Genomic DNA, 25237 nt, shown 5'->3' with positions numbered 1-25237 from the left:
TGTTCAAGAGGTTATAGCTACTGTATCTTCACCTAAAGCTCCAGTCAACAAAGTAAATAAAATTATGATATAGTACTTTCAGTATCTGCTGTAAGGACTGAAAATACTTATCTACACATTTTTCCAAATAAGGATTTAGACATTCTGTAGGAAAAATGAAACACTATAATGAATGAACTATGTTCTCCGACTTCTATAAGACTACCTATCTTTACTTTCCTGTCTTAAAACCAAAAACACTCCAAACTATGCCATGAACTACAAATTCCTTTGCATGAGAAAGACTTACTGATCTCATTATTTCTCTGTTAAACGTACATCACATTTAATGACCAGCTCTACCCTCAACAGTCAAAAACTGTTTCCATTACCAGCTAGCAATTAAGAGTATTCACAGGAACAGAGTTCTCACTGTATATATTACCTTACCTCTTACAGAGAAAAATTACATTGATGGATGGTGAGATGTGTAGAATGATAGAAGCAGTGGTGCTATATTATAAAGGCCAGTGAATAAAAAAGTTATTGAATGAATAAGTAATCAAAAAGACTAATCAGCATGCTGCATAGAAATATTCAGATAGACTCCAATCATACCAACAATATGAAATACACTAATTAAAGGTGATTTCAGTAGTTAATACAATGTTTCTCTTCCACGTTCATACCTTCTGAAGACATAACTGGAAAGATCCTGCATTGAGAAGAGGAAGAACATCTACTACAATTCTTATCTTTCCTTTAAAATATTCTGGGGGATATTTTTGCTTTTTTTTGTGATATGGATGAACACAGTTCATAGTCCCACTCTGCAGTATTTTCATTCATTCCTCTTCATGTATAAGGAAGGAAAAAATCTATCCCATTCTCTCTTGTTTCTGTTAGTATCTATGGTGTTGACAAAATCTAAAATATATGAAAAATATACTCGTGTCATTAAGTTACTGGTCTTAAGACTTCCTGGGAAAAATAAAATGAAAAGTCAAGTGAAATGAAAAGTCAAAGGTAACTCCTTTCTCTTATAATGAAAAAAGAATAACAATGAAACAGATACAGGTGTTCCTGGCCATCTCATGACACAAGAGCTAAATTATGCCCTTTCTTGCCCAAGTTACTGGAAAACTCAAATGAAGTACTGAGGTTAAACTGCACAGTTTAACCACAAACAAAGTAATATAGCCTAACCTGATTAGACCAGATTTGATCTAAACCACATTAAAAGTATACCACATTCTAACAGACAACTCCAGCTACATAACATGTTTCTACCTGAGAAATGGTCAAAAATATTGAGCAATATGCTGACATGCATTGTCATACTCTATATTTTTAAAAATAAAGGCAACAAAACGGTGTCCTTCAGTAACATCAGACTCTGTTCGACCTTATGACAATCTTTTTGTTGTTCCTAAGGTTATCTGAAAGTTGGAGATTATTTGCACCACCAGAAAAGAATGCTGAAAATACGAAACAATCTTGAATATGATGGAGAAAAAAGTGAATGAGGTCAGAGGGGCCATCCAGACTGGCTGACAGCAGCTTACTACATGAGAACAGCAAGAGTAGTTGGACATACAGATACTATACATAGAATATAAAATACTATATATTAAAACAATCAGTCTGTGATTGATTTTAGTAACAAAAGTATGCTAAGTCTGTTGTAGTCAACTGCAAGAATTTCACAGGTGAAAAGGCTGTTTTTCTTTCAGGGAAAAGCAACTATTGAAGAAAGCAGAGAGGGCATTACCTGTGAGTGGACAGACAACAAAATAATCATACAAGCTTCAATATCCTTTCCCAAGCCATAACATTTTGCATAGTTACAAGGGAATGTCAAAAGCCAAAGGGATATAGATAGTTTTGATGGAAAGAACGATACAGAGCTCTCAATTTAATTCAGGTAGGGAGTAGGGGAAAAGGCCTTTCATACAGTCTATCTAGCTGAAGAGAAGGCATACAGCTGTGTATGTGACACTACAGAAGACAGTTCCACTACTTCAACATAGACTTAAAAAGTAATCTGGCTGTTCTGGTGCCAGTGCACCTTCTCAAGACCAAGTGAGATAACCTGGAGGATAATATATAATGAAGCATTACAACAAAACAAAGTTATGACAAAGAACATGAGGGACACAAAAAGATACAAGGATGACATATAGACTCATGGACTCATTTAATGCTGAAAAAGCAGGCATGCTGCTACCAATGTACGCAGATAGGCTCCAAGACGGTAAGGCCAATGAAGTAATATTTGGGTCATTTAAGCAAGCTTTGGGTCAACAGAACCTCGGTCTTATGGGTGACTTGAACTACCCAGACATTTGTTGGAAGAACAATACAGCAGCTCACATGTCATCCATCAAGTTCCTGGGCTGTGTAGAGGACTGCTTCCTCATACAAATGTTAGATGTGCCAACCAGGAATGAGGCACTGCTGGACTTGCTACTCACAAACCAAGAAAACCTGCTTTGTAATACCTCGCTAGGTGATAGCCTTGGCTGCAGTGATCACAATATTGTGGAGTCTGGGATCCTTCTGAGCATGCTGAAGGTTAGTACTAAGACAAAGCTTTTAGATTTTAGAAGAGCAAACTTCAGCTCGCTCAGAGCTCAGCTGGGAGGGATTCCATGGGAAGCTTTCATGGGGATCAAGGAGCCAGTGAGTGCTGGGGGTTTTTCAAGAACGCTCTCCAAGAAGCACAAAACCAGTTCATCACCTTTAAAGGTAAGGGAAGCAGGCAGAGCAAGAGACCCCATTGGCTTAACTGCAAGCTTCTGCATCTGCTCAAAACCAAAAGAGAAGCATACCAGAGATGAAAAGTGAACAAATACCTGTTGAGAACTACAAGGGCATTGCCAGGGCGTGCAGAGATGCAGTTAGAAAAGCAAAAGCTGAGCTCAAGTTGAAATTGGCCAGAGATGTCATAAACGACAAGAAAGAGTTCTTCAGGTACATAAACAACAAGCAGAAACAGAAGAAAAATATTGGCCTGCTGTTAAATGGGACAGGTGAAGCAGTCACCAAAACCACTGAAAAGGCAGAAGTTCTCAATGTTTTCTCCATCTCCGTCTTTACCAGCACAGTTGGGCCCCAAACCTTGGGAACAAAAATCCAGGTTGATGCAAACACAGACCTACCATCAGTGAAGGAAGAGTTGGTATGTGAGCTATTACAGGAGCTTGACCCCTACAGGTCGATGGGCCCTGACAATATCCATCTGAGGGTGTTAAGAGAGCTGGCTGATGTCATTGCAAGGCTGCTTTTCATAATCTTTGAGAAGTCGTGGAGATTGGGGCACATCCCAGAAGACTGGAAGAAGGCTAATGTCACCCTCATCTACAAGAAGGGCTTAAAGGAGGATCCAGGAAATTATAGGCCCATTGGTCTTATTTCAGTCCCTGGGAAAGTTATGGAATGAATCTTCCCGGGGCCTATCGCAAGTCAAATGAAGCATGTGATTGGGAAAAGCCAGCACAGATTCACCAAAGGCAAATCATGCTTGACAAACCTGATCTCCTTCTGTGACAAAGTAACCTGCTCAGTTGATGTGGGGCAAGCAGTGGACATTGTCTACCTGGACTTCTCCAAGGCTTTCGATACAGTTTCCCACAGCCGCCTCCTAGAGAAACTGATGTGTTACCATCTAGACAAGTGGTCCATGCAGTGGGTGGGGAACTGGCTGACAGGACACACCCAGAGGGTGGTGGTAAATAGCTCTTTTTCAAACTGTCAACCTGTCACAAGTGGGGTACCCAGGGATCAATATTGGGCCCAACGCTGTTTAATAACTTCAAAGTGACCTGGATGATGGGATCAAGGGTACTCTGATGAAGTCTGCTGATGATACCAAACTGAGTGGGGAAGTGGACACTTCGGAAGGGAGAGCCACCCTGCAGGAAGACCTGGATAGGCTGGAAGAGTGGGCTAACAAGAACCTTATAAAGTTCAACAAAGAAAAATGCAAGGTCTTGAACCCGGGAAAACATAATCCAGAAGTGCAGCACAAGCTGGGTTCTACCTGGCTGGGGAGCAGCTGTGTGGAAAGGAACCTGGGGGTCCTGGTGGACAAGCTCAATATGAGTGAAGAGTGTGCTGCTGTGGCAAAGAAATCCAGCAGGACACTGGGTTGCATCAACAAAGGCATCACCAGCAGAGATTAAGAAGTCATTATCCCACTCTACTCAGCACTTCTCAGGCCACACCTGGAATATTGTGTTCAGTTTTGCGCCCGCTATACAAAAAAGATATGGACAGGCTGGAGAGGGTCCAGAGAACGGCCAGAAAAATGATCAAAGGACTGGGAAGCCTACCATATGAGGAAAGGCTGAGATAATTGGGTTTGTTCAGCCTTGAGAAAAGAAGGCTTAGGGGAGACCTTATCACCATGTTCCAGCATTTAAAGGGTGGCTACAAAGAAGATGGAGACTCCCTTTTTACAAGAAGTCACATGGAAAAGACAAGGCATATTGGGTACAAGTTATTCCTGGGGAGATTCCAAATGGACACATGAGGAAAATTTTGCACAATGAGAACAATCAGCCATTGGAATAATCTCCCCAGGAAAGTGGTGGATTCTGCAACATTGGACACTTTTAAGATTCAGCTCAACCAGGTGCTGTGCCATCTTGTCTAGACTGTGCTTTTGCCAAGAAAGATTGGACCAGATGATCCTTGAGGTCCCTCCAACCTGGTCTTCTATGATTCGACAATTCAAGTAAATATTCAGACAATGGCAAAATTACCAAATTAGTCAGCAGGATCCATGATGCATTCAGGGGAATTGTCATGGACTCATTCAAATGCCTTTAGACTGATGGCTGAAATGTGAAAGGGAGCAGAGATGTGTAGATATGGTTGAAAGGAGGATTATTATCTAGACTGATGTCACCATTTATACTTGTAATTGCTTGTAGGTTTTATTTCATGCAAAGCAGACATTTGATTTCAGAGAGCAATTACTGAAGATGAATGTTGGAATTTATGCTTATATGAACATGAAGAAATGTAAAAGAAAGGATACAAGTGGGAAAACAGCAAGAATATGTACATGTATTTCAGAGGAGAGGATAAGATAAGAGCAGTCTGGTATCCCTCAGGCAAAAATAAACACCTTTAGTAAGAACATGGGAAGCACCTCATCCGCAGTTAATCTCAAGGTGGTATTCCTTTAATGCTCATACAGATATTCTTGTTGGTTTACCAAAACAAGCAAGGAGCATTTAGTAGAACTAAAGTATCATGGGATGGTGATAGGCTTTATGGAACAATTTCAGCTTCCTTTAGAATGTTTACAACAAAAAGGAAAAAAAAAACCCAGTAATAAAGTAGTGCTGTGTATTCTAAATATATATGGGAGTGAGATGCATTATAAGAGAATATGTCTCTCCAAGACTGAAACTGAAAGCACTAAACTCCTCAATCCTTACAAGAAAAATATATATGTGATGGGTTGATCCTGGGCCAGCAGCTAAGCATCCACACTGCCACTCACGCTCCTACCCCTCTCCAGAGAGAACATGAAGAGCAAGAAAACTGGTGGGTTGAAATAAAGATAGTTTAATAAGCAAAGGGAAGAGGGAAAAAAAACCCCAACAAACCAACCCACAACAAAACAAGTAATGCAAGGGCAACCCCTCACCATCTCCAACAAGCAGAATGATGCCCAGCCAGTCTCCAAGCAATGGCTAGTTCCCCCCAAACACCCTCTTCTCAGTTTTTATTGCTGAGCATAACGCTACATGGCATGGAATACCCCTTAGGTCAATTTGGGTCAGCTGCCCAGGTTGTGTCCCCTTCCAACTTCTTGCCTACCCCTGGCCTACTCGTTGAGTGGGAGCAGAGCAGGAAAAAGAGAAAGCCTTGATGTTGTAAAAGTACTGCTCAAAACCAAACAACCAAAACACTGTTGTGTTATTAACATTGTTTTAGTCACAAAGCAAAACACAGCACCTTATGGGCTGCTATGAAGAAAATGAACTCCATCTCAGCCAGACTGGTGTTTTACTTCAAAGAATTCTCAAAATGCACATGCTGCTGTTTTGGGAACTGGAATCCCTTGGGATTGCTCCATCTAATGCATACAGTGCACAGAAGAGGAGTGGAACTGCTTCAGAATATCAGGGTGGTAACTGAACTCAGAGGTTTAAACATTCTATCTTCTTCCACTTATCCTTTAAATTTAAGAACACTGATGATAAGTTGACGATGAGTTGATGTCTAAATGTGCACACAGAGATTTGCTCACTTTATTCATGGGAGAACTTCTAAGCTTTGAATGGTTGGAGGCCTGTGATAGACTGCGAAGAGTTGGACCACGTGAACTGGTCAGTTGAAGTAGGAAGGAAGACAGTGGTGGAGGAAGTGATAAGAGACTAAATAAAATGGAAGTAAGAGTTCAGACACAAAGACTGTGGAAGAACCTAAAACTTTTCTGGACAATTTATTATTATTCACTCATGACACTTTAACACAAAGTCTGGGAGAGCAGTTACCAACTGATTTAGGAGACTAATTGCTCTAAGTTAAAAGCAGCATAACTGTTCTACTAGAAAAATAATGTTTTTCAGGTCATTTTCAGGAAGAAGGTAACAAATCCGGCACACATCAAGAAAGGTATACACATGAATTTCTGGTACCTCCTAGTAGCAAGTGACCTGCACACTTGATGCTTCAATAGAGATTCCAATTCTCTCATTAACAAGAATTAGAAGCAAACAAATATAGGGCAACCCATAAAGAAAATGAAAAATAACAGCAGTGAATAAACTCCTGTTCTCACACATATGGAGAACTGTGGACTACTTAGACCACAACTACTGGTAGATTTGTGGCAGTCCTACTGCACAGAATGGTTTGCAGAAAAAAGCTGATGCATGCTGTGATGTGTTAAACCTTTTTTTTTTCTTTTATCGTTCCTGAAGTCCAGGACAATCATCTCTGACATCCTATTCCACAGCACTTTATGAACCATTACTTAGGTCTCTGAGATGCAAAAAGATTCTATGATCAAAAATACGGTATTTTGTACCATCTACTTTGCCAAAATCTCTTACTAACATGAGTTTCTATATGACAATGATATGCAGCATAGTCATGATGATTGTACACTATGTTATCGTTTGTAAAGTAAAAGGAGAGTTAATTGACAATATTAGAATTTAGAAATATTGAAGTATTCTATTAGAAATATGGAATGAAATGTATTACCTTAAAAATTAATTGAAGTAACACCAAGCTTAACCTCTGTACTAGCTGCTGATGGTAACTGAATTCCCAAGATACAACAGATTATAGAAATGTATTTGTAGGAGCTATATTTACTGTCCTTTTTCGCTTTATCTTTGGTAATCGCCATTAATCTCAAGAGAAGATGGACTGCACAGTTTTTAATAAGAAGTCTTTCATATCTCCACTCAAAGAATTCTTATATAGGCAACACTCCACAGCAAAATATTAGGTACAGCTAGCTAACCCAGTGCTTCCCCTTTTAGATTACAAACCTTAATTTATCTGTTCCAGCTTTGTACCTTGAGATTCGAGCCATTGACAGAGGAACTGATAAGGTGTCTAGCCAGCGCTTCTCGTATTTTGGTTCATTAGCTATGGGTGAAGAAGGTGATGATGGAGCCTGTACAGAATAAATGACAATCAGTAAGTGCAGTTTATCGGACAATGTAGTGAAAAAAACCATGAATATGCATCTCTGGCTCTGCTTGTCTCAGAAGTGAATAATCATAGCAATAAAACTATTTAAGAAACTTAGGGTTTAGTGGAGAAATAAAAAGAAGCATTCACATAGGAATGCTAGATATCTTGACATTATGCTTGTGACTTAATTTCAGTATTGCCTTAACGTTAAAGATATTTATATTTTTGTTAATATTTATAACCGCCAATAAAAGGGAAATAATTTTTAGTCACAAATGTCCTGAATTTTCTCTAAATGCAACATAAAATACATTTTTGGTTTAAATTAATTTGGTCCGTGCAACTTTTCAATGTCTCAAACAATCACCAGAGAAAAAGACACAAATAATATTCTAATGTATAGACTACATTACAGAATACTGGTTTCTTTTTGTGCATTGTGACTTTTATCTATAATGTTATTTAATAGTAGATTTAAAATTCTGATTTCTGTGTTAGCACTATCCATATACAGACTGATGAATTTGGAAATTTCCTCTTTGAAGTTTTCCTTCAAATGCTTCTACTAGAAAGGCAAGTTTGTTGATACTATCTAAGCAGTAAAAGATATCCAGATCTCAGAATAGTGAAAATATGTAATTTTACAATCATTTCATGTAACTATGGCATAGAAAGGAAAATAACTTAAATCAAATGCGTGCAAATGCAGATTAAGTTTGGGGAATTAGCTTGGATATATAGCTATTGATAAAAGGGTCTACTCAAACCTAAACTAGAGCTTATATGCAGACTGTTCAGCCTGCTCATACATGCAGTATCTTATGTATTGCAACTGAATAGTGCATGAAGGCACCAAGAATAAAACATAATAAAAAGAAAACATTTAAGAGATTTTAAAAGTTGTCACAGAACCATTAGCACTAAAATATTCAGGAAACTGCAGAGATATACATCTTAGTCCATATATAATTGCAGAATATGCAGTTTGTTCCTTGTGAAATAATATCCAGAGGTTTACATCATTCTACCAATGACTGAAAGTACAGAACTATACCCAAATTGTCAGAAAAAAGATGGTAACTGGTTTTGTTTGCAAATTATTTCAAAATAGTGTTTACAGGCAAAAATCACTTAAATTAGAAACAGATTAAAAAATGCTGGAAACCACTGCTCAGTGTACCAACCCAGATTTATGAGCATGATTATAAACTTAAAAAAATGCTTATTAAATAAACAATAGAACGAGCTAGGAGTTTCTTACAGAATGCATAAAAGTGTTAAATTGAAAAGTTTTTATTGGTACTTATATCTCTGCACTACCATGACGGCTGAGCATTCCATTCTTTTATAAAGATGGCAGTACTATTTACAGAGAGGCAGCTGAGAAGGATTCACAGACATAGATATTTAAATCAAAGTTAGGTGTGCTGTCTCTGAACCAAAACTATTTGTCGCAGGTTGTACAGAGAACTTTGTGGTAGAGAGGGGAGTTGAAAGCTGGTTGGTTTTGTACAAGCTGTAAATATGCACTGAGTAGTACTTACAAAAGCAAATAAACCACAGAATGACCCAACTTCAGCTCTGTCATGCCCAGATGTTCAAAAGCCATAAAACTTACTCAATATAAAGAGCATTCTGGGAATTGTTATATTTCTATTTCTTTTTCTTGCTTGTAAGGATTTAGGGTTATTATTTTTTTCCCCTAAAGTGCTTTCTTAAAGTCAGCAAGGGCTGATCTTTCTATTTACTTCTTTAAATAAAATCAAAATAGTGAGTGTTACATTCCAACAGGATGACTTACAGTTAGCAACTGAGGGACACTTTTCTAGTGAAAGAAAAACTTGTAATGAAATTGCCAGAGTTGGTAGCACTAAATAATCTTTTAGACTGCAATCTCTTTGTGGAAAGGAATGTTATTTAGAGTATTTGCAATCCCTAGAACAATCCAGCTTTCATTTCATTGAGAACTCCTGGTGTTGTTGCAGTATGAATATTTCATAATCAAGTCTGTAGACTAATTCTATTTCATAGAATTAGCCACAAAAGGCTAAGGTGTCTCCAAAGCTTAGTATACATTTAATAATATCATAGTGAAGAATCTGATGCATATTTTACAGTTCTGTACAAATTAAAATAATTGATGGAATCACATGCAATCTGAAGTTGAAAATGATCAACATAATCTAACATGCCTGTCTGGAAACTGAAATGTCTAAGAATAAAGCAGAAGGCAGCTTACTACAGTCAAACATAAATGCTTGAATATGATCACTGAATTTAAATCCAAGAATCAGAAAATAAAAGGAACATAAAAATTCCCAAAGCACCTTCACCTATTGTTCCCATGCTCTCAACTCTCAAGATACAGAAAACACCTAGACAATTTAAACATAAAAACTTGTCTTTTTCTTGTGAACTATTAGCTGTCTTCTTTTAGCAGACTGTTGAACAATATTCTGTAATATTCTAGGCAATTTAAGAGAATTTGGCAGCAAAAAATTAATGAGAGGGTCAGTCCGGCAATTTAACTTTTCCATTCGGTCCCTTACACTTCAAACAAATCCTTTAGTAGGATACCAGTGTAAAGAAAAAATAGCTCAATGTAAGTAAAGATGAGAATTTTAGAAAATCCACATTGCAGCTATTCATTAGATTAAAGAATTGAAGGGGAAAAAATAGCCATAACCACTTGGTCAAAATCTATTAACCCCAAAGTTATGATACTACGGTATAGAAATATTCCTGCCAACATGCTAAACTGCTACAACTGGTCTAAACTCCTAAAGAAAATGTGGCTTCTCCAGACAATTTAGAAGTTCTGATATTTGAAAAACACACTAGAAAGAATAATTTATTTCCCCCCCCCCCCCCAGTTCTGGACTACTTATACCTGCAGAAACCCTACTGCATGATCTGAATGTTAATGACCAAGAACAGGCAAATTATACAAAGGGGTCAAACTCATCCAGGTTTCAAATGTCTGTTTCTTACTAAGCCATATTCTACTAACCAGTTTATGGTAAAGCAGAAAGTTGGACTGACACCTCTTTATCTTCTTAAGGACAAAAGAGGGCATACGTATGGCCATAACACCACTGCATAGAAACAAAATACTATCATAGGACCAGGAGTTCATTTTGTTCAGTTTGCCCTAAATGTATTAACACTTCAATCTGAGACAGATCCTTTGATGTATCCCCTTCTAAACACATGGATAAAAATAACAAACTGGGGAAGAAGCAAGTCAGCACATCTGCAAACAGACGTCATGCCTCACAAATCTTTTAGGGTTGACCAAAACTGTTAATTAATATGCGAGAACCAGTTGCTAAGGTGTACTTGGGTTTCCAAAAGCCTTTTGCCCCTCACAAAAGTTTCTTAACTAATTTGCTGGGAAATAAGGCAAACTCCTCACACAAATTAATAATTAGCTAAAGTATAGCAAGCAAAACACAGCAGTTAAGAACAAATTTTCACTGCGGCACTATTAGTGGACTCCCACAGTTACATATGCTGTTCAGCATAATGATTAATGATCTGGACAAGATGGTGAACACCAGGCTGACCAAGTTTACTATGCACAACAAGTAACGAAGAACGATAAAAAGAAAACCAAACTGCAAACAGCTGCAGAGGCAGCTCGTGATACTGAATGACTGAGAGATAAAAGGACTGCTAAAAATACTAAAAATACTGCTAAAAAAAAGTAGATAAAAGTATAGTAATGCACATGAGGAAAGACAATATTATCTTTCCCCATATTGTAATGGGATATGAACAGGTGATTAACATTCAAAAATAAGATCTTGCTGTTGTGGGAAAAGCAGATGTTGAAAGGAATGTAATGGTTTTCATGCAAATAACGATTAAATAAACAAAGATTCATTAGACTGGAAAAGAAGCAGCTGAGCGAATTGTACGACAAAGGTATATAAAAACATAAATAACAGAGAAAGGGATTAGGAAACAGCAGTTCACTTGCTCTTTTCATACAAGAAGCAGGGGTATTGATTAGAGGTAAAATATAGTAGAATAAAAACAAGGAAAGAATGTATTTCTCCATATAACAAACTCTGGCTCAGGAAGCACCCATGCCAGAAATCATTGGAGGTGCAGGAAATATACCCTATAAATAATTTTACATATTTCCTCTGTTCTTCTATTCTCCTGAGGGCATCTGCTGGGGACAAGCTATTTGGTTAGATGTTCCTTTGGTCTGACCCAGTGTACTGAGCTGGCTGACCTTCAAGCCTTCTGTCTACTAAACAGCTGCTGCTGCTCATGTTGAAAACTCTCCACACCATTCCTCCAAAGCACTAAAAAAAATTGGCTGTTTAGAGATCATCTGTGCAATCACAGTTTTTATCCTCTGGTTCATTTTACACCTTTGGCTTTCTGCTGAGACCGCCAACAATGTTGCCAATTAATGCCAATTTGTTTGTAACACCTGTCCATTAGGAAATGGATTGAACACAAAAATATCATTCTTGACAGAACACTGAACAAGGATCAGGTTGTAATGACAGATAATCACTACCCACCTGGGACAGCTGTGTGCTGTTGACCTGGAGGAGGATCTGCTTCTGTACCTCATTAGCAATCATTGACCTATGAAGGACGATGTAGGCAAGTGCTTTGTTGCTTTTTTAAACAACTATGTATCAAGTCATTATGGGCAACCAAGAAGTCTTCCCGTAAGTAGAATGAGTCCAGAAAGTCCTCCACTAAGTGAGAGACCTAATCAGACATGTCTCTATAATTAAGTTTCCACTAAGAACATAGGAAGGAAGGCAAAAGATCACAGCTGGCTGGGATTGTCAATTTTTCATCTTTTTGTGACATATGATTTGCAGAGCTTGGGAAACTCAGTTATTTTACCTTACTTTTTTTCAGACTGTAATTGATTCTAAATCTCTGCAGGAAAAATGTCATGTCCTCAGAAGGAAGTGTTTCTGAATCCTCCCTAGTAATTTAATTTGCAATTTCTGCTAGGGCCGCACCTTGAAAGCAGTCACAGTGATATTTTAGGTTGACATATAGCTCTTTGATTAAACATGGGCTTCAGGCAGGTTGAAGCTGGGTTAATTCACTTTTGGAGTCAGAAATACTCAGGGTCATATTATTCAGCATGCTTAAGCTTGCTTTTAAATATACTTTTCATCTCATATTACAAATACTATCTAGTCTGCAGAAAGGCAAGTCTTGCAAAGTCTTCATAGTGAATGTAGATGAAGGAGTATACCTGGAGCAGCTATGTGTCTATTGCAAACATTCTTATAACACAATTAGGCAAAAAGGCAACAATAATTGGTACAATCTATTCTTAAAAGACTAAACTCATAAGCATCAATGATTTCTTCCTGTGAAACAAGCTACTTTTTTTCTTTGCTACCACAATGCCTTGCTGTTGTTACCAGCATTGAGAAAGAAAGAAAGGACAGGAGAACTTACAAATATCTGAGCTTTCAATTGTAAATGTAACCAGTGCAAATGATTTCACAAAAGACTTGTGTTCTATAAGAGTTTGATTTTCTGTCAAAAATCCTTAATTTTGCAGTTATTTGCTAAATACCGTGTTTGAGGGTTTCAAAACACTGGCAAGACATACACTTGTAAACTTAACGTTCAATGAATTTATTTTAATTTATATGAATTAATAAATTTGTTATTTTGGTGAAGACTGAAAGGTAAAACAATCTAAAAAGAAATAAAATGTTAGCAAATGTGACGCACATCTACAGGAAGGGCCAGAGGGAGGATCTGGGGAACTACAGGCCTGTCAGTCTGACCTCGGTGGTGGGGAAGGTTATGGAGCAGATCATCTTGAGGGTCATCACGTGGCACATACAGGACAACCAGGTGATCAGGCCCAGTCAGTATGGGTTTATGAAAAGCAGGTCCTGCTTGACTAACCTGATATCTTTCTACAACAAGATGACCTGCTTAGTGGATGAGGGAAAGGCTGTGGATCTTGTCTACCAAGACTTCAGTAAAGCCTTTGACACCATTTCCCACAGCATTCTCCTGGAGAAACTGGCTGCTTATGGCTTGGACGGGTATATTCTTCACTGGCTAGAAAACTGGCTGGGTGACCGGGCCAAAAGAGTTGTGGTGAATGGAGTTAAATCCAATTGGCAACTGGTCACAAGCGGTGTTCCCCAGGGCTCAGTAGTAGGGCCAGTTCTGGTTAATATCTTTATCAGCGATCTGGTTGAGGGGATCAAGTGCACCCTCAGTAAGTTTGCAGACAACACCAAGTTGGGCAGGAGTGTTGATCTGCTGGAGGGTAGGATGGCCCTGCAGAGGGACCTGGACAGGCTGGACTGATGGGCTGAGGCCAATTGTATGAGGTTCAACAAGGCCAAGTGCTGGGTCCTGCACTTGGGTCACAACAACCCCATGCAGCGCTACAGGCTTGGGGAAGAGTGGCTGGAAAGCTGCCTGGCCAAAAAGGACCTGGGGGTGCTGGTTGACAGCCGGCTGAACATGAGCCAGCAGTGTGCCCAGGTGGCCAAGAAGGCCAACAGCATCCTGGCTTGTATCAGGACTAGTGTGGCCAGCAGGAGCAGTGAAGTGATCATGTCCCTGTACTGGGCACTGGTGAGGCTGCACCTGGAATACTGTGTCCTGTTTTGGACTCCTTGCTACAAGAAAGACATTCACTCACTCGAATGTGTCCAGAAAAGCGCAACGAAGCTGGTGAAGGGTCTGGAGCACAAGTCTTATGAGGAGCGGCTGAGGGAACTGGCGTTGTTTGGCCTAGAGAAGAGGAAGCTGAGGGGAGACCTTATGGCTCTCTACAACTACCTGAAAGGAGGTTGTAGTGAGGTGGGTGTTGGTCTCTTCTCCTGAGTAACAAGCGATACGATGAGAGGAAATGGCCTCAAGTTGCACCAGGGGAGGTTTAGATTGGATATTAGGAAAAATTTCTTTACGGAAAGGGTAGTCAAGCGTTGGAACAGGCTGCCCAGGGAAGTGGTTGCGTCCCCATCCCTGGAGGTATTTAAAAGACGTGTAGATGTGGTGCTTAGGGACATGGTTTAGTGGTAGACTTGGCAGTGCTAGGTTAATGGTTGGACTTCATGACCTTAGTGGTCTTTTCCAACCTAAATGATTCTATGATTCTATGAAATAAGAATCAAGTGTGATACCCATTAGGAAAAAATATAACTTCTTCCTGATCATTTGGAAGTTACCCATTTTTTGCTTTAAAGGATTTATTATTTCAAAGTGTATCATTAAAGTCTTGAGATTGTTCCGTAAACTGGTATTTCTACCAAGCACATGTATATGTAAAAGGCATGACTAATTCTAGATTACTGTCTTTGCTGATACTCATTTAAAAAGAGATGATTATGATGATGCTATTATTTATTTCTCGAGGTATTTTTACTATTTCTGCTTTAGTGAGCATTGCTGAGAATTTCTGAGAACAATATAAGATATTTTTCTTTAAAGTATGTATAAGAAAATTCTAGCAACAATAACACATTTGATACATATATATTGAAATATCTTCCTAGTTTAGTTAGAACAACTCTGAGGTTGAAATCATAGAATCATAGAATATATCCAGTTGGAAGGGTCCTAAAAGGATCATCGAGTCCAACTCCCTGCTCATCGCAGGACTACTTAAAACTAGATCATATGACTAAGAGGATCGTCTAGATGGTCCTTGAACTCTGAACTGGCTTGGCATAGCTTCATTTTCTTAAGCTACAATTTAAAACATCGGCCAATAAGTTTCAATGGATTTTGGTAAAAGCTTCTAGATTCATAAATACTAACTGTCTTACACCAAAAATGGTGCACACTGGAGTGCATCTTGTCAAAACTCCATTACTAAAAATATTACAGCACACTCAGAAGCAAGCCCTTAATATAATATGCTTTTCAAAGCAGGCAGATTTGTCTTACACTTATTTTGGAGGAAGAAAATTAGAGTGCAACAGCACCAGCAACCATTCCACTCACAGTGAATTGGATGAGCTCTCTCTATCGTTTTCAGTCAGGTCTGTGACTGAAATGTATGTATATTTTTATATATAGGTAGGATTAGTTTTCAGTGAATCAATGAAGTGATCTGACCAATGTATGGCTGAGCATTTGCTAATACTTATTCCAGGGACAGACAGGAAACAGAGGCTGCAGACTGGTTGGAGAAGAAAACAAGACCGAGCCATTTAGCAGTAAAAAGAGTCTTACATTAGCTCACTTTAATCGCAGAACAACACAATTAACAAGTGTTCATCCAGTAGAGACATGAGTGAAACTCTTGTGATTCCCAGCTAAAGAAACACATTATTGAGATATCTACTGTAAACAGGAGTCAATTAGAGCATTTGATTTGTCTCAGAATTCACAGGGATTTAATGATGATATCAAAATACCTGTGCATTCCTTTGATGCAGCATCAATTCAGGAGGGGGTCTGTGTTTATGTTTTAATGGAATTCTTGGATGCAGGTGCACAATTCTGTGACAGCTTTAAGAAGACAGTAATTATCTGGTAAAGTATGCATCACCAAATCATTTAATAGATAAAGGCTTCTATACAGGAAACAAGCTCTTCCAGACGAAGCAACAATTTGGACAAGTAATTTGATGTCTTTAAAATTCAGTGAAAGCAGCAACTTTTAATTATACAGCTCTATTCTACATTATTTTAATTGACAGCCGTTGTTTAATTAAATGGGATGAAGGTGAAACAGCATGTGAAACAAAGATACTACCCCTCCCTTTCTATCACAGAAAAGAAACACTGTTTTCATTCTAATGCTGCATCACATGCATGCTTTTGAAATTTAATGTCTGCTCTTGAAGACATTTAATGCTTTTCAATTAATGGATGGTTTTGCAGACACTGAGCACCTATATGTGGTGTTTACATGGAGAGTCTGTATAGCAGTACGTGTTAGGGACTTACACTGCCCTACTCACTGCAGTAGCTATGCATTTAAATCAATTGAATTACTATTCTACCAGTGAGGAACAAATTAAAAACCTTTCAATTATATAAGTTTCTCTAGAACTGATTTACAATGGAAATATTAATGAATATTTCATTACAGCTGTGCTGCTAGGTGCTATTACATTTTTTTTTAATGAAACAATAAGGTACGAGCTTGACTAAGATATTTTTAGAGAATACATATGGACTATTTGACAGAATCTTGCACCTTTTTCTCTAATTTGTTTCCCTTGGGCTAGTATGTAATTGGTTCCTGAGTAACCTCAACAACCTTGCCTGGAACACCTTTCCAGATATATTCTTCCTTTGGGGGGTAGGGGACAGGGGACAGAGTAGTTTATATGTTAAATCTCAGCACAAAAAGCAGGAAGTAGTTATGACTCTTCTCAAACTATAACAGCAGTCAGAAATCAAAACCCAACATTAAAGGTATACAAAGAAAAGAATAGAACAAAATATAAAGTTGAGATTATTATGGCGTTACACTATAAATGCAAGCGTACCCAAACTTCAGCTGTTACAGACAGCTTTTGGCAGCCTTTCATATCCCCAACTGGGGCCTGCTGTCCTTGCTTAGAAAAATTAGCTCAAGGTTAGGGAAATTCTTTGAACTCCACACAGTCTGCACATCCCTCAGGATAAATCTGAGGCTTGACTCTTGCTTGTATCACTAACTAGGAGCTCAGTAAGTGTCAATTTGTTGCAGGAACTTGTGAAATGACACTGGATGCAACTTTGTGGGAGAACTTGTTGCCTCAATATTATCATTTTTCACTATAAGCCGTTTATAGCATGTACCTGAACGGGTGGACTTCATCTATGCTAACACCAAATCTAGAAACAGGTCATCACTATATGCCTGCCTGTTTCCATGCTGATCATTACCAGGGCCTGGTATTTGGAACAGTAATCGAACACTAACTGAGGCAACAGTAGATGGATCTTTCTAGTATCAAAAAAAAAAAAAAAAAAAGCAAGCTTGCTTTCATTTCTTTTAACACTTCAGCTTCCTCATTTAGTCTTCAATCTCATGAATGCTACCACATGTATTTCCCTCTAACCAAGGACTTCTGATACTCCCTGCTAATACACGACAGATGTCTGCTCTTTCTGTTCATCATGTTGGCAACAGGTGAGAAATGGTCATAATTTCGTTTACTCATACCAGAAAGTTTCAAATTTCTAACTTCTCATTATAATCTAGCTCTGACCTGAAGTGGTCCATTTTGCACCTTTGTTGTCATAGGCAGGAGAACAGATAATAAGAGAAAAAAGAGAGATGATTTTGTCCAAGGATCAAATGCAAATTTAATCCCTCCACAGCTCTCATTCTACACTCCTGAGTATCATAGGCCAAACAGAAGAAAATCATTCATTAATAAATAACACTGCTCCCCAAAACTCCTTTGTCTATCTGTGCAAATGAAAGGTAGTTGATACACTCAGTGCAACCTACAGAGCAATACAACTCTCCCTAAAGCAGATTCCTGGTGACTAGTCAGATGAATTGCTCCTTATGATCCATCAAGTAAGAAAAGGGACTCAAACTATTTTAATTGCAAATGTAATTTAAAAAAAAAAAAAAGGAAATGCATAAGGATAAAGAAAATGACCCAATTTCTATCAGAAATTACAAAAAAAGAAAAATTGGACTTTATCTCCTCAGCCATTTTCCTTTTGCTGCCGCTGCAAACTAAAATGAACAAACTCATAAGAACTGTAAGAAACAATGCATTCACATGAAAGGGCTGTGTGTGGGAGAAATATGTCTAATTAAAAAATGAAACCAGATACCTAACAAATGCAAGTTACTGTTTCCTACTTGGCATATTAATTCCATTGTGATCCTGCTGCACTTTTTTCTGAAAGATAAATAACAAAGCCATAATCTTTTATCTGACCTTTCTTGGTCTTTGACTTTCCAGTGGAAACAGACTTAGATTTAGGCCTGCCCCACTTAAAAAACTGAAGCCTTCTTTGACAGTGTGTGAATATCAGATAATTTTCAGTGTTTTAAGGGAATACTTTTAAAACTAGTATTAGATGTCATAAAGCAGCAAATATTGTTCAGTGTTCATTTATTTAGCAGCGAGTAAGACCTTCTTTGTATTTTCAGTGCCATATTTCTTTTCACCAGCTTTTGTTAAGGCTCTAAATTAAAAAAAGAATCCTAAAACCTAAGTATTTGACTTAAACTTTACTAGGAAATTAAACAAGTGTTTAATTTCTGTGCAGAAGAAATGACCAACATGATCAATCAGATGTTAAATACTGGAAGAAATAAGTCTGCTGAAAGGATTAGCATTGACAGTGGGGATCAATACAACTAAAAGATAAAGACTTTTAAAGATACCTTTATTCACTTCATTAATGTCATAGTGAAAGTCACAATCAACTCTAATCAGAATTAGAAAAACATGGTACTTCTGAACAGGTAAATCTAAATTAAACTATTTCAATACTCAATATCAAAAGCATTTCCTTAACAATTCTATAGTAGTGGAGTAGGAACGTGTTATTTAATAGGCTTTTCCCAGCTCCCACTACTATGATTTCTGAGACGTGTAATCAGAAACAAAAAATCTGGAATATTTTTTCCTGTAGGTGGAAAGGGGACAGTCACTTCATATTTTATTAACTGAGAAAAAGGAGCATACTTAATTGCAGTGTGTTTATCTCATGTCATAAAGGTCCTCAGCACAGCAGCAGTCCAAAATATTTAAGTGTAGCTAGCTGTGTTCATCTATTTTAAGTTGCTCTTCAGCAAATAATTGGAAGACATGGTGATGATTACTTTCATGAGAGTAACCAGCACGGTACCTCTAAGTGAGCTATTTTTTGTATTTATTACATTAATTACATTTTATGCATGTACATTACCAAATGATACACTGTGAATTGGAAGACAATTTAGAGTTAAATTGCTTTCATATTCAGTGAGAAAATCATGGATTTTCAGATCAAGAGTTGGCAGGGTCTATCAGTATCACTTGCTAAACCATTCTCATAGAAAAGGTATTGATCTGAAATCCTGAAACTTTTCTTCTTTAAAGTGAGCTACAGCCTGATAAAAATGAAGAATAAAATAAAACTTAAGAATGATCAATAGTGTGTTTATACTGAATTGGAAGACACTACAGGAACATTAAAAAAATTGAAGCTTTCAGATGGAAGGCATCAATTCAATGGTGTGGTCACACACTCCACTGAAGTATCCATCAGATTAGCTTCTACTCTCAGTAAGAGGGTGTCCACTCCCCTTTCTTAGATCCTCTTCCCTTTTTGCCTTTACATGCTTGGGATTAACTCATATCATTCTCTCTGGAACCAGGACTACTATAGACATTAAAGATTTAGCATCCTACTGGTCCCACCAAGAGCTGAGCATCTGTATTTTTTCTTTTTCAAAAACTGTACTAGGTGATGAAGCAGGCAATGTCTTTTTTAAAGCAAAACTTTTTAATTTAACAGAGGAAACAAAGCCACCAAGCAAGAAATATTTTAAAGCAATTTAGAAAATTTTAAGTGCCTGTTTAGTTTCATTTAATCAACTAAACTTACACTATCAAAATTAAATTAGAGTTCTTAAATTACATGAACACACAGAAAATCACGATTTACTCCGGTCTCTCTTCACTTATTAGAACATCACTTTTAGACAATTCAGGGAAGCTGGATTTTCAAACAAATGAAAACCTACTACATTCTCTCTTTGCATTGTAACTATCATATCACATTCAATGGTGTCTTAAACAGGAATTTTTCACCCCCAATTTCTCCAGAGAGCTGGCCTGGACATCTAGGATATTACGATATCTAGGAGAATATCTCTACAGTATTTTCTTCCTTGTTTTGTAGTTAGAATCCTTCAGGTAAACAACCTGTAATCACTAGCCCAGAGACCACCTTCTCTGAACATTCTATGTTCCCTTCTGAAACTTCCCATTGTGTTTAATAAACCACTTATAAGATACAGATGAATGTATCTACCACTACCACTCTCTATAGTATTTGTCACAGTGCCCAAGCGCAAAATAATCAGGTGTGAAGAGAGCACTTCAGCTCATTGCTCTGTGTTCCAGAGAACCTTGTTGAAGTGCTATACTGCAAACTGCTCTGATATTATAGGGAGGATGTATATAAATCCTGAAGATGATATCACATCACATATAACAGATGCTTCACAGCAGAGGTGATAAAGGCATATCTAACATAGGTGAGCTAGCACCGGAACTAAAAATGGTATAATCATATTAGGGAGAAGCAGCTTGATGTTAACATGGCTAAACTACTGTCTATATGATATAAGATAGTATTACCCCAACATATTCTATTGTGTCATGTGAATGTTACAGCCTGAATACAGCATTAGCTCAAGTCTCTCTATATTGTTGTTTCTCAGAACAGGCATGCTGAATGACAGCTCGTAAAACTGGCATAACAGTAATTCCTTACCTCTCATTCCTGTCCTTTCCTTTACATTGTGTGCTTTTTGGAGCAGCATTTCCACTCAAATATACGTGCATTGTCTAATATGGCATGGATCTGGCTGTGGTTAGGAAGGTACATAAAAATGCAACATAAACTTACAAGATGCAATATTCAAAGTGAGTCAGATCTCCCCTACCAAGGTGACATTAAAAAAGGGATTTAAATACCTTAGCCTTACTGGGCAATACCATTCTAGGAAATGTCAGTTCTGCTCTTCCTTTACCGTAAAAATGAAAATATCTAATTAAAAAAGTAGAAGCACTCACTAGCTGGTAGTTGAAGCACATTTATAACCACTTTTGAGGATCTGATCGCAGCTCAGTTACACTCACAGCTTAATTTGAGAAAAGTTTGACCACACATCTCCAGGGGACCATCTCAAAAGCCAGTCATTCCTGCTCAGAACACTTGGAACCTTGCTTTTGTATTTCACAATAAGAACCTGGCAATTTTTCATTTTGTTTCCTATGAAGGGAGATCATGCCTTTTTAACTAGCCTAGATATAAGGTAGATTGTTTTGCTTTATTTCACTTCTAGGTCATAGTGTCTGGTGCATACATAACTCCTCATGTGACTTTATGTCAAGCTTCAGCAAAATTAAGTGCTGTGTAAAAACAAGCTAGTACTTTAGTATTCCCCTTTTTTTACTTTCTGTTTTTCCACTTATATTTCAAGCTTATGCACAGTCTTTTGTGTGCTACATTGGAAACTAATTTTAAATTACTCTGTTATAAGTCTACAAAACTCCAGCCGTGTATTTATGTTTTTATAATGTGTAGAATACAAAGTGTGCAATTCCCACAGGACAGTCATAATGATTATTGAAAGTTGTTATGGCACACTCATTCTAGCACTTAATAGGCATTAATTTACTAAAACATGCTAATGCAATCACAGGCAATCATCTGACCATAGCCCTCTTCTAATACAAGCTCTTTCAGAAAGGACTTTGTCTGCAGAGTACCTGGTAGACAGGCATTGCAGAATGCTGGACCCTGAAGACAGACTGGCGTTCTTTAGTAAGACAACAATACAAAGTAAATAAAGGTAATAATTATCTGGATCATTAAAAACAAAGAAACACAAAACCTTCTGTATCTATGCTCAGTTTGGACCCCAAACACTAAGGTACATTTATCAGCGCAGAAAACCATATTTCTATTTTTTCTATTTATTTATTTATCATATGTATATATTTATGTTATCTTTTTTTTTTTTTTTATCAGATGAAAACAAGCCTTAAGGATTAGTTTAGAGAGACAGCGCTCAAAAAAGTGCAAAGCTTGGGAGAAGTACAGTAAGCAGCAGACACTGACATCTTTGGCTGAGTAGGAAAGAAAAGGAAAAACAGAGGAGAGGAGAAGCCTTCACTCCATTCACTGGGCATTCCTTCTGTAAAATTTAATATCCAACTGAAAGGCTACAGCTGCAATTTGTTAGGAGCTAAACAAGTTTTGAGCAAGAAGGCCCATGTCCTTGAACACCTAGAATTTACAACTTCAATCTTCATTTTTAAAAGAGCAACATTGACACCAAGACATCCTACCTTCTTTGGCTTTGGTGACTAGTATTTTTCCTGGAGAAAGGAATTCCCCCCCCCCCAATGCTGCAATTCAATCATAGCTGTTCACCGCATAAAAAAGAACTGAATATCCTCTGGATTAAAGAAACAGACCTTTTTTTTTTTTTCCCTTAAGTCTCCCTTACCATTTTCTTTCTTTCTTTTTTTCTCACTTTCTTTCCTATCATGAAAGTTTGCTTCAATAATTCAACTTTACATTATTTTCTGAATTCCATACACATTGCAGCATCTCCAGCTGGACTAAGTTCAGTAGTACAATACTACAATTCAACAAAGCATGACAAAAGTTTACATGAATTCATGCCTAAATGATGATTAAATCTTACTGTGCTCACTCCTACAAGCTTCTCAGTTGCCTCAGAGTAAGAACCTAGCAGCCCAGGGCCCCATGTTGTCTACTTTGTAAGTACAGAATTTTACAGTATAGGCACTTAAAAATCAATCAATCAAATAAACAAACAAACAAGCAAACAAACAACAGCAATAAAAAAATTAGGGTAGTCTTACAGTCCTACACTAGCATTTTGAAGCTCAGAATGGGAAAAGAACTCACATAGCTTACACCATGTTTTTATTATTCATTTGCTTACAGTGTTAGTTGAGTTTCCATTTAAATGTAAGCCACTGTCAAAGAGAGGTGATGAAGCCCCACTGCTGTGATCACTGGATGGTCCAGGAGAACCTGGAAATCAGATAATGAAAAACAATTTCTTATGTTAAAAATATATGTATATATCAGGCAATGTCTATTCAAGCTGTAAAACACAGGAAGAATTTTTAATATAAATCACCAAACCAAGCCAGAAGTACTACTTGCATTTTAGAATGACAGCCAATAAAATGTCCATATGCTATGCTTTATGTTTAGAAAGAAAAAAGGTAGCTAGATGTCATTTTATAGAGGCTGTGCTCATGGGAACTACTTGTATGCCTAACTGTCTGCAGGTTTAAGCCTTTTTTCACTGACAGTGAGATATTGAAAACCAACTAAGAAATTCAGTTACACAAATGCTGTAAATTTAATGAATAAATTTCCTATTGAGTGTTGAAAGTCTCACCTTAGAGTATAACCATGGACTGTATTTATAAACAAAGATAATAAGAAACTCTCAGGCAAGTACTAACTGTACACATACATACACTTTATTAATGGATATATCTTTTTCTTAAAATGCCAATTATTTTCAAGAATGATGCACCTTCTCAAACAGAGAAATGAAAAGCAAACAGTTATCGTGCAATGTTGATACTATGTTAATATGTTAAAATTACACAGTTATATTCTTCAAGATATCTGTTTCTTTAGTAGTTATGCATCATGATCCTGCTTTAGTAGTTAAAGTGACTCCAGGAAAGCTTAACACTTTTGTAATATACCACAACGGAAATAGCACAAAGTCACATCAGTGTGTAATTTTTGCTTAAATGTAAAATGTTAACATATAGCACCAATAATATACAATTACTGTCAGACAGCACTTGGCATTATCAGTGAAGAACATAAAATCAATTTCACAGCATTATATTCATAATCACTGAAAACTCATTTTTCCATCTGAAGAAGTCACCTGAAATTGCCTGTAAATCATTTCACATTAATAGGTCTGTCAAGTCTAACATCACAAAAGTCAAAAAGTCATTATGAGTCATATATTTTTGTATGTATCTATTCCACATATCTGGAAGACTTAGCAAAATGGAACTTTGTTCAACAAAAGCTCATTTTCTCCATAACAAATCTCTGTCAGTTCAGTGCTGAGGTCTCAGAATTATACCCTGAATTCTGAAGTTTCAGCATGTTTTCATTTGGAGTCATTTCTGTACAGCGTTGAATGATGTCAGCAGAAGGAACTGTTAAGCTTTCCTTGTACGGGTCTAACCCAAGCACTGACTTCAGTAGCTAGCTGCAACGTTTTGTAGCTACTATATACATACAGTAGACCACAAAATTCTGTGTTCAGACTCATAGATGACCACAGTGACTTGCTGGAACAGAAGATAATTTCTAAGTTTTTTTAATAAAAATAATGAAATAAAAAAGTTGAAATAAAAAATTAAATAATCCACTGAAGAGTCTGCCTGTTGGGGAATCCCACTGTCTCTGGCAGTAGACAACTATGACAGGTCCATGAGTCAATCACATTCTTAAAGTGGAATCATCCCACCACTTCAGCAGTCTGAGCACATCAGAAGACATGAATTTAGGTATTTTCAAATCTCTAAATCCAGGTTTTACCATAATACAAAATACATTAGAATAATTTATTTTTTTTTAAGTAGAAAAAATTGACATCCATTGCATGGGAAAGCTAAGAATAAAAGGTTAAGGAACAAATTTCCCTCCTCCCACAGTATCCCTGCAGATTTGCTTTTCAGTTCAGCAGCTTTCTTTGGTTTTCTGAGTCACAACAAACTATTCAGCCTCTCTCAGGCTATGCCACCTCCACTACTTGATTGTAAGTAAGGTCACAAGTCTATTAGCCTGCTCCCTGCCTATTCTGCCTCACCCACTCATGCACTACTCCTTCATGGCCTTGTTCAGC

At 37.5% G+C, this 25237-nt stretch overlaps 1 protein-coding gene across 1 annotated transcript in view; it reads right to left on the bottom strand.

Annotated features, from left to right (window-relative positions):
* Positions 1-25237, bottom strand: part of SNTG2 (syntrophin gamma 2) — a 324178-nt gene that overhangs the window by 86855 nt on the left and 212086 nt on the right. Inside the window, exons 8-9 of the mRNA XM_075707925.1 lie at positions 23285-23376; positions 7503-7630 (exon numbers count right to left, since the gene is read on the bottom strand). Of these exons, the coding sequence (XP_075564040.1) occupies positions 7503-7630; positions 23285-23376 (220 nt within the window). The remainder of the gene's footprint in view (positions 1-7502; positions 7631-23284; positions 23377-25237) is intronic.

The sequence above is a fragment of the Pelecanus crispus genome, chromosome 3 (genome assembly GCF_030463565.1).
Source record: "Pelecanus crispus isolate bPelCri1 chromosome 3, bPelCri1.pri, whole genome shotgun sequence".
Lineage (NCBI taxonomy): Eukaryota > Metazoa > Chordata > Aves > Pelecaniformes > Pelecanidae > Pelecanus > Pelecanus crispus.
This window is presented reverse-complemented; position numbering and strand designations above follow the sequence as displayed.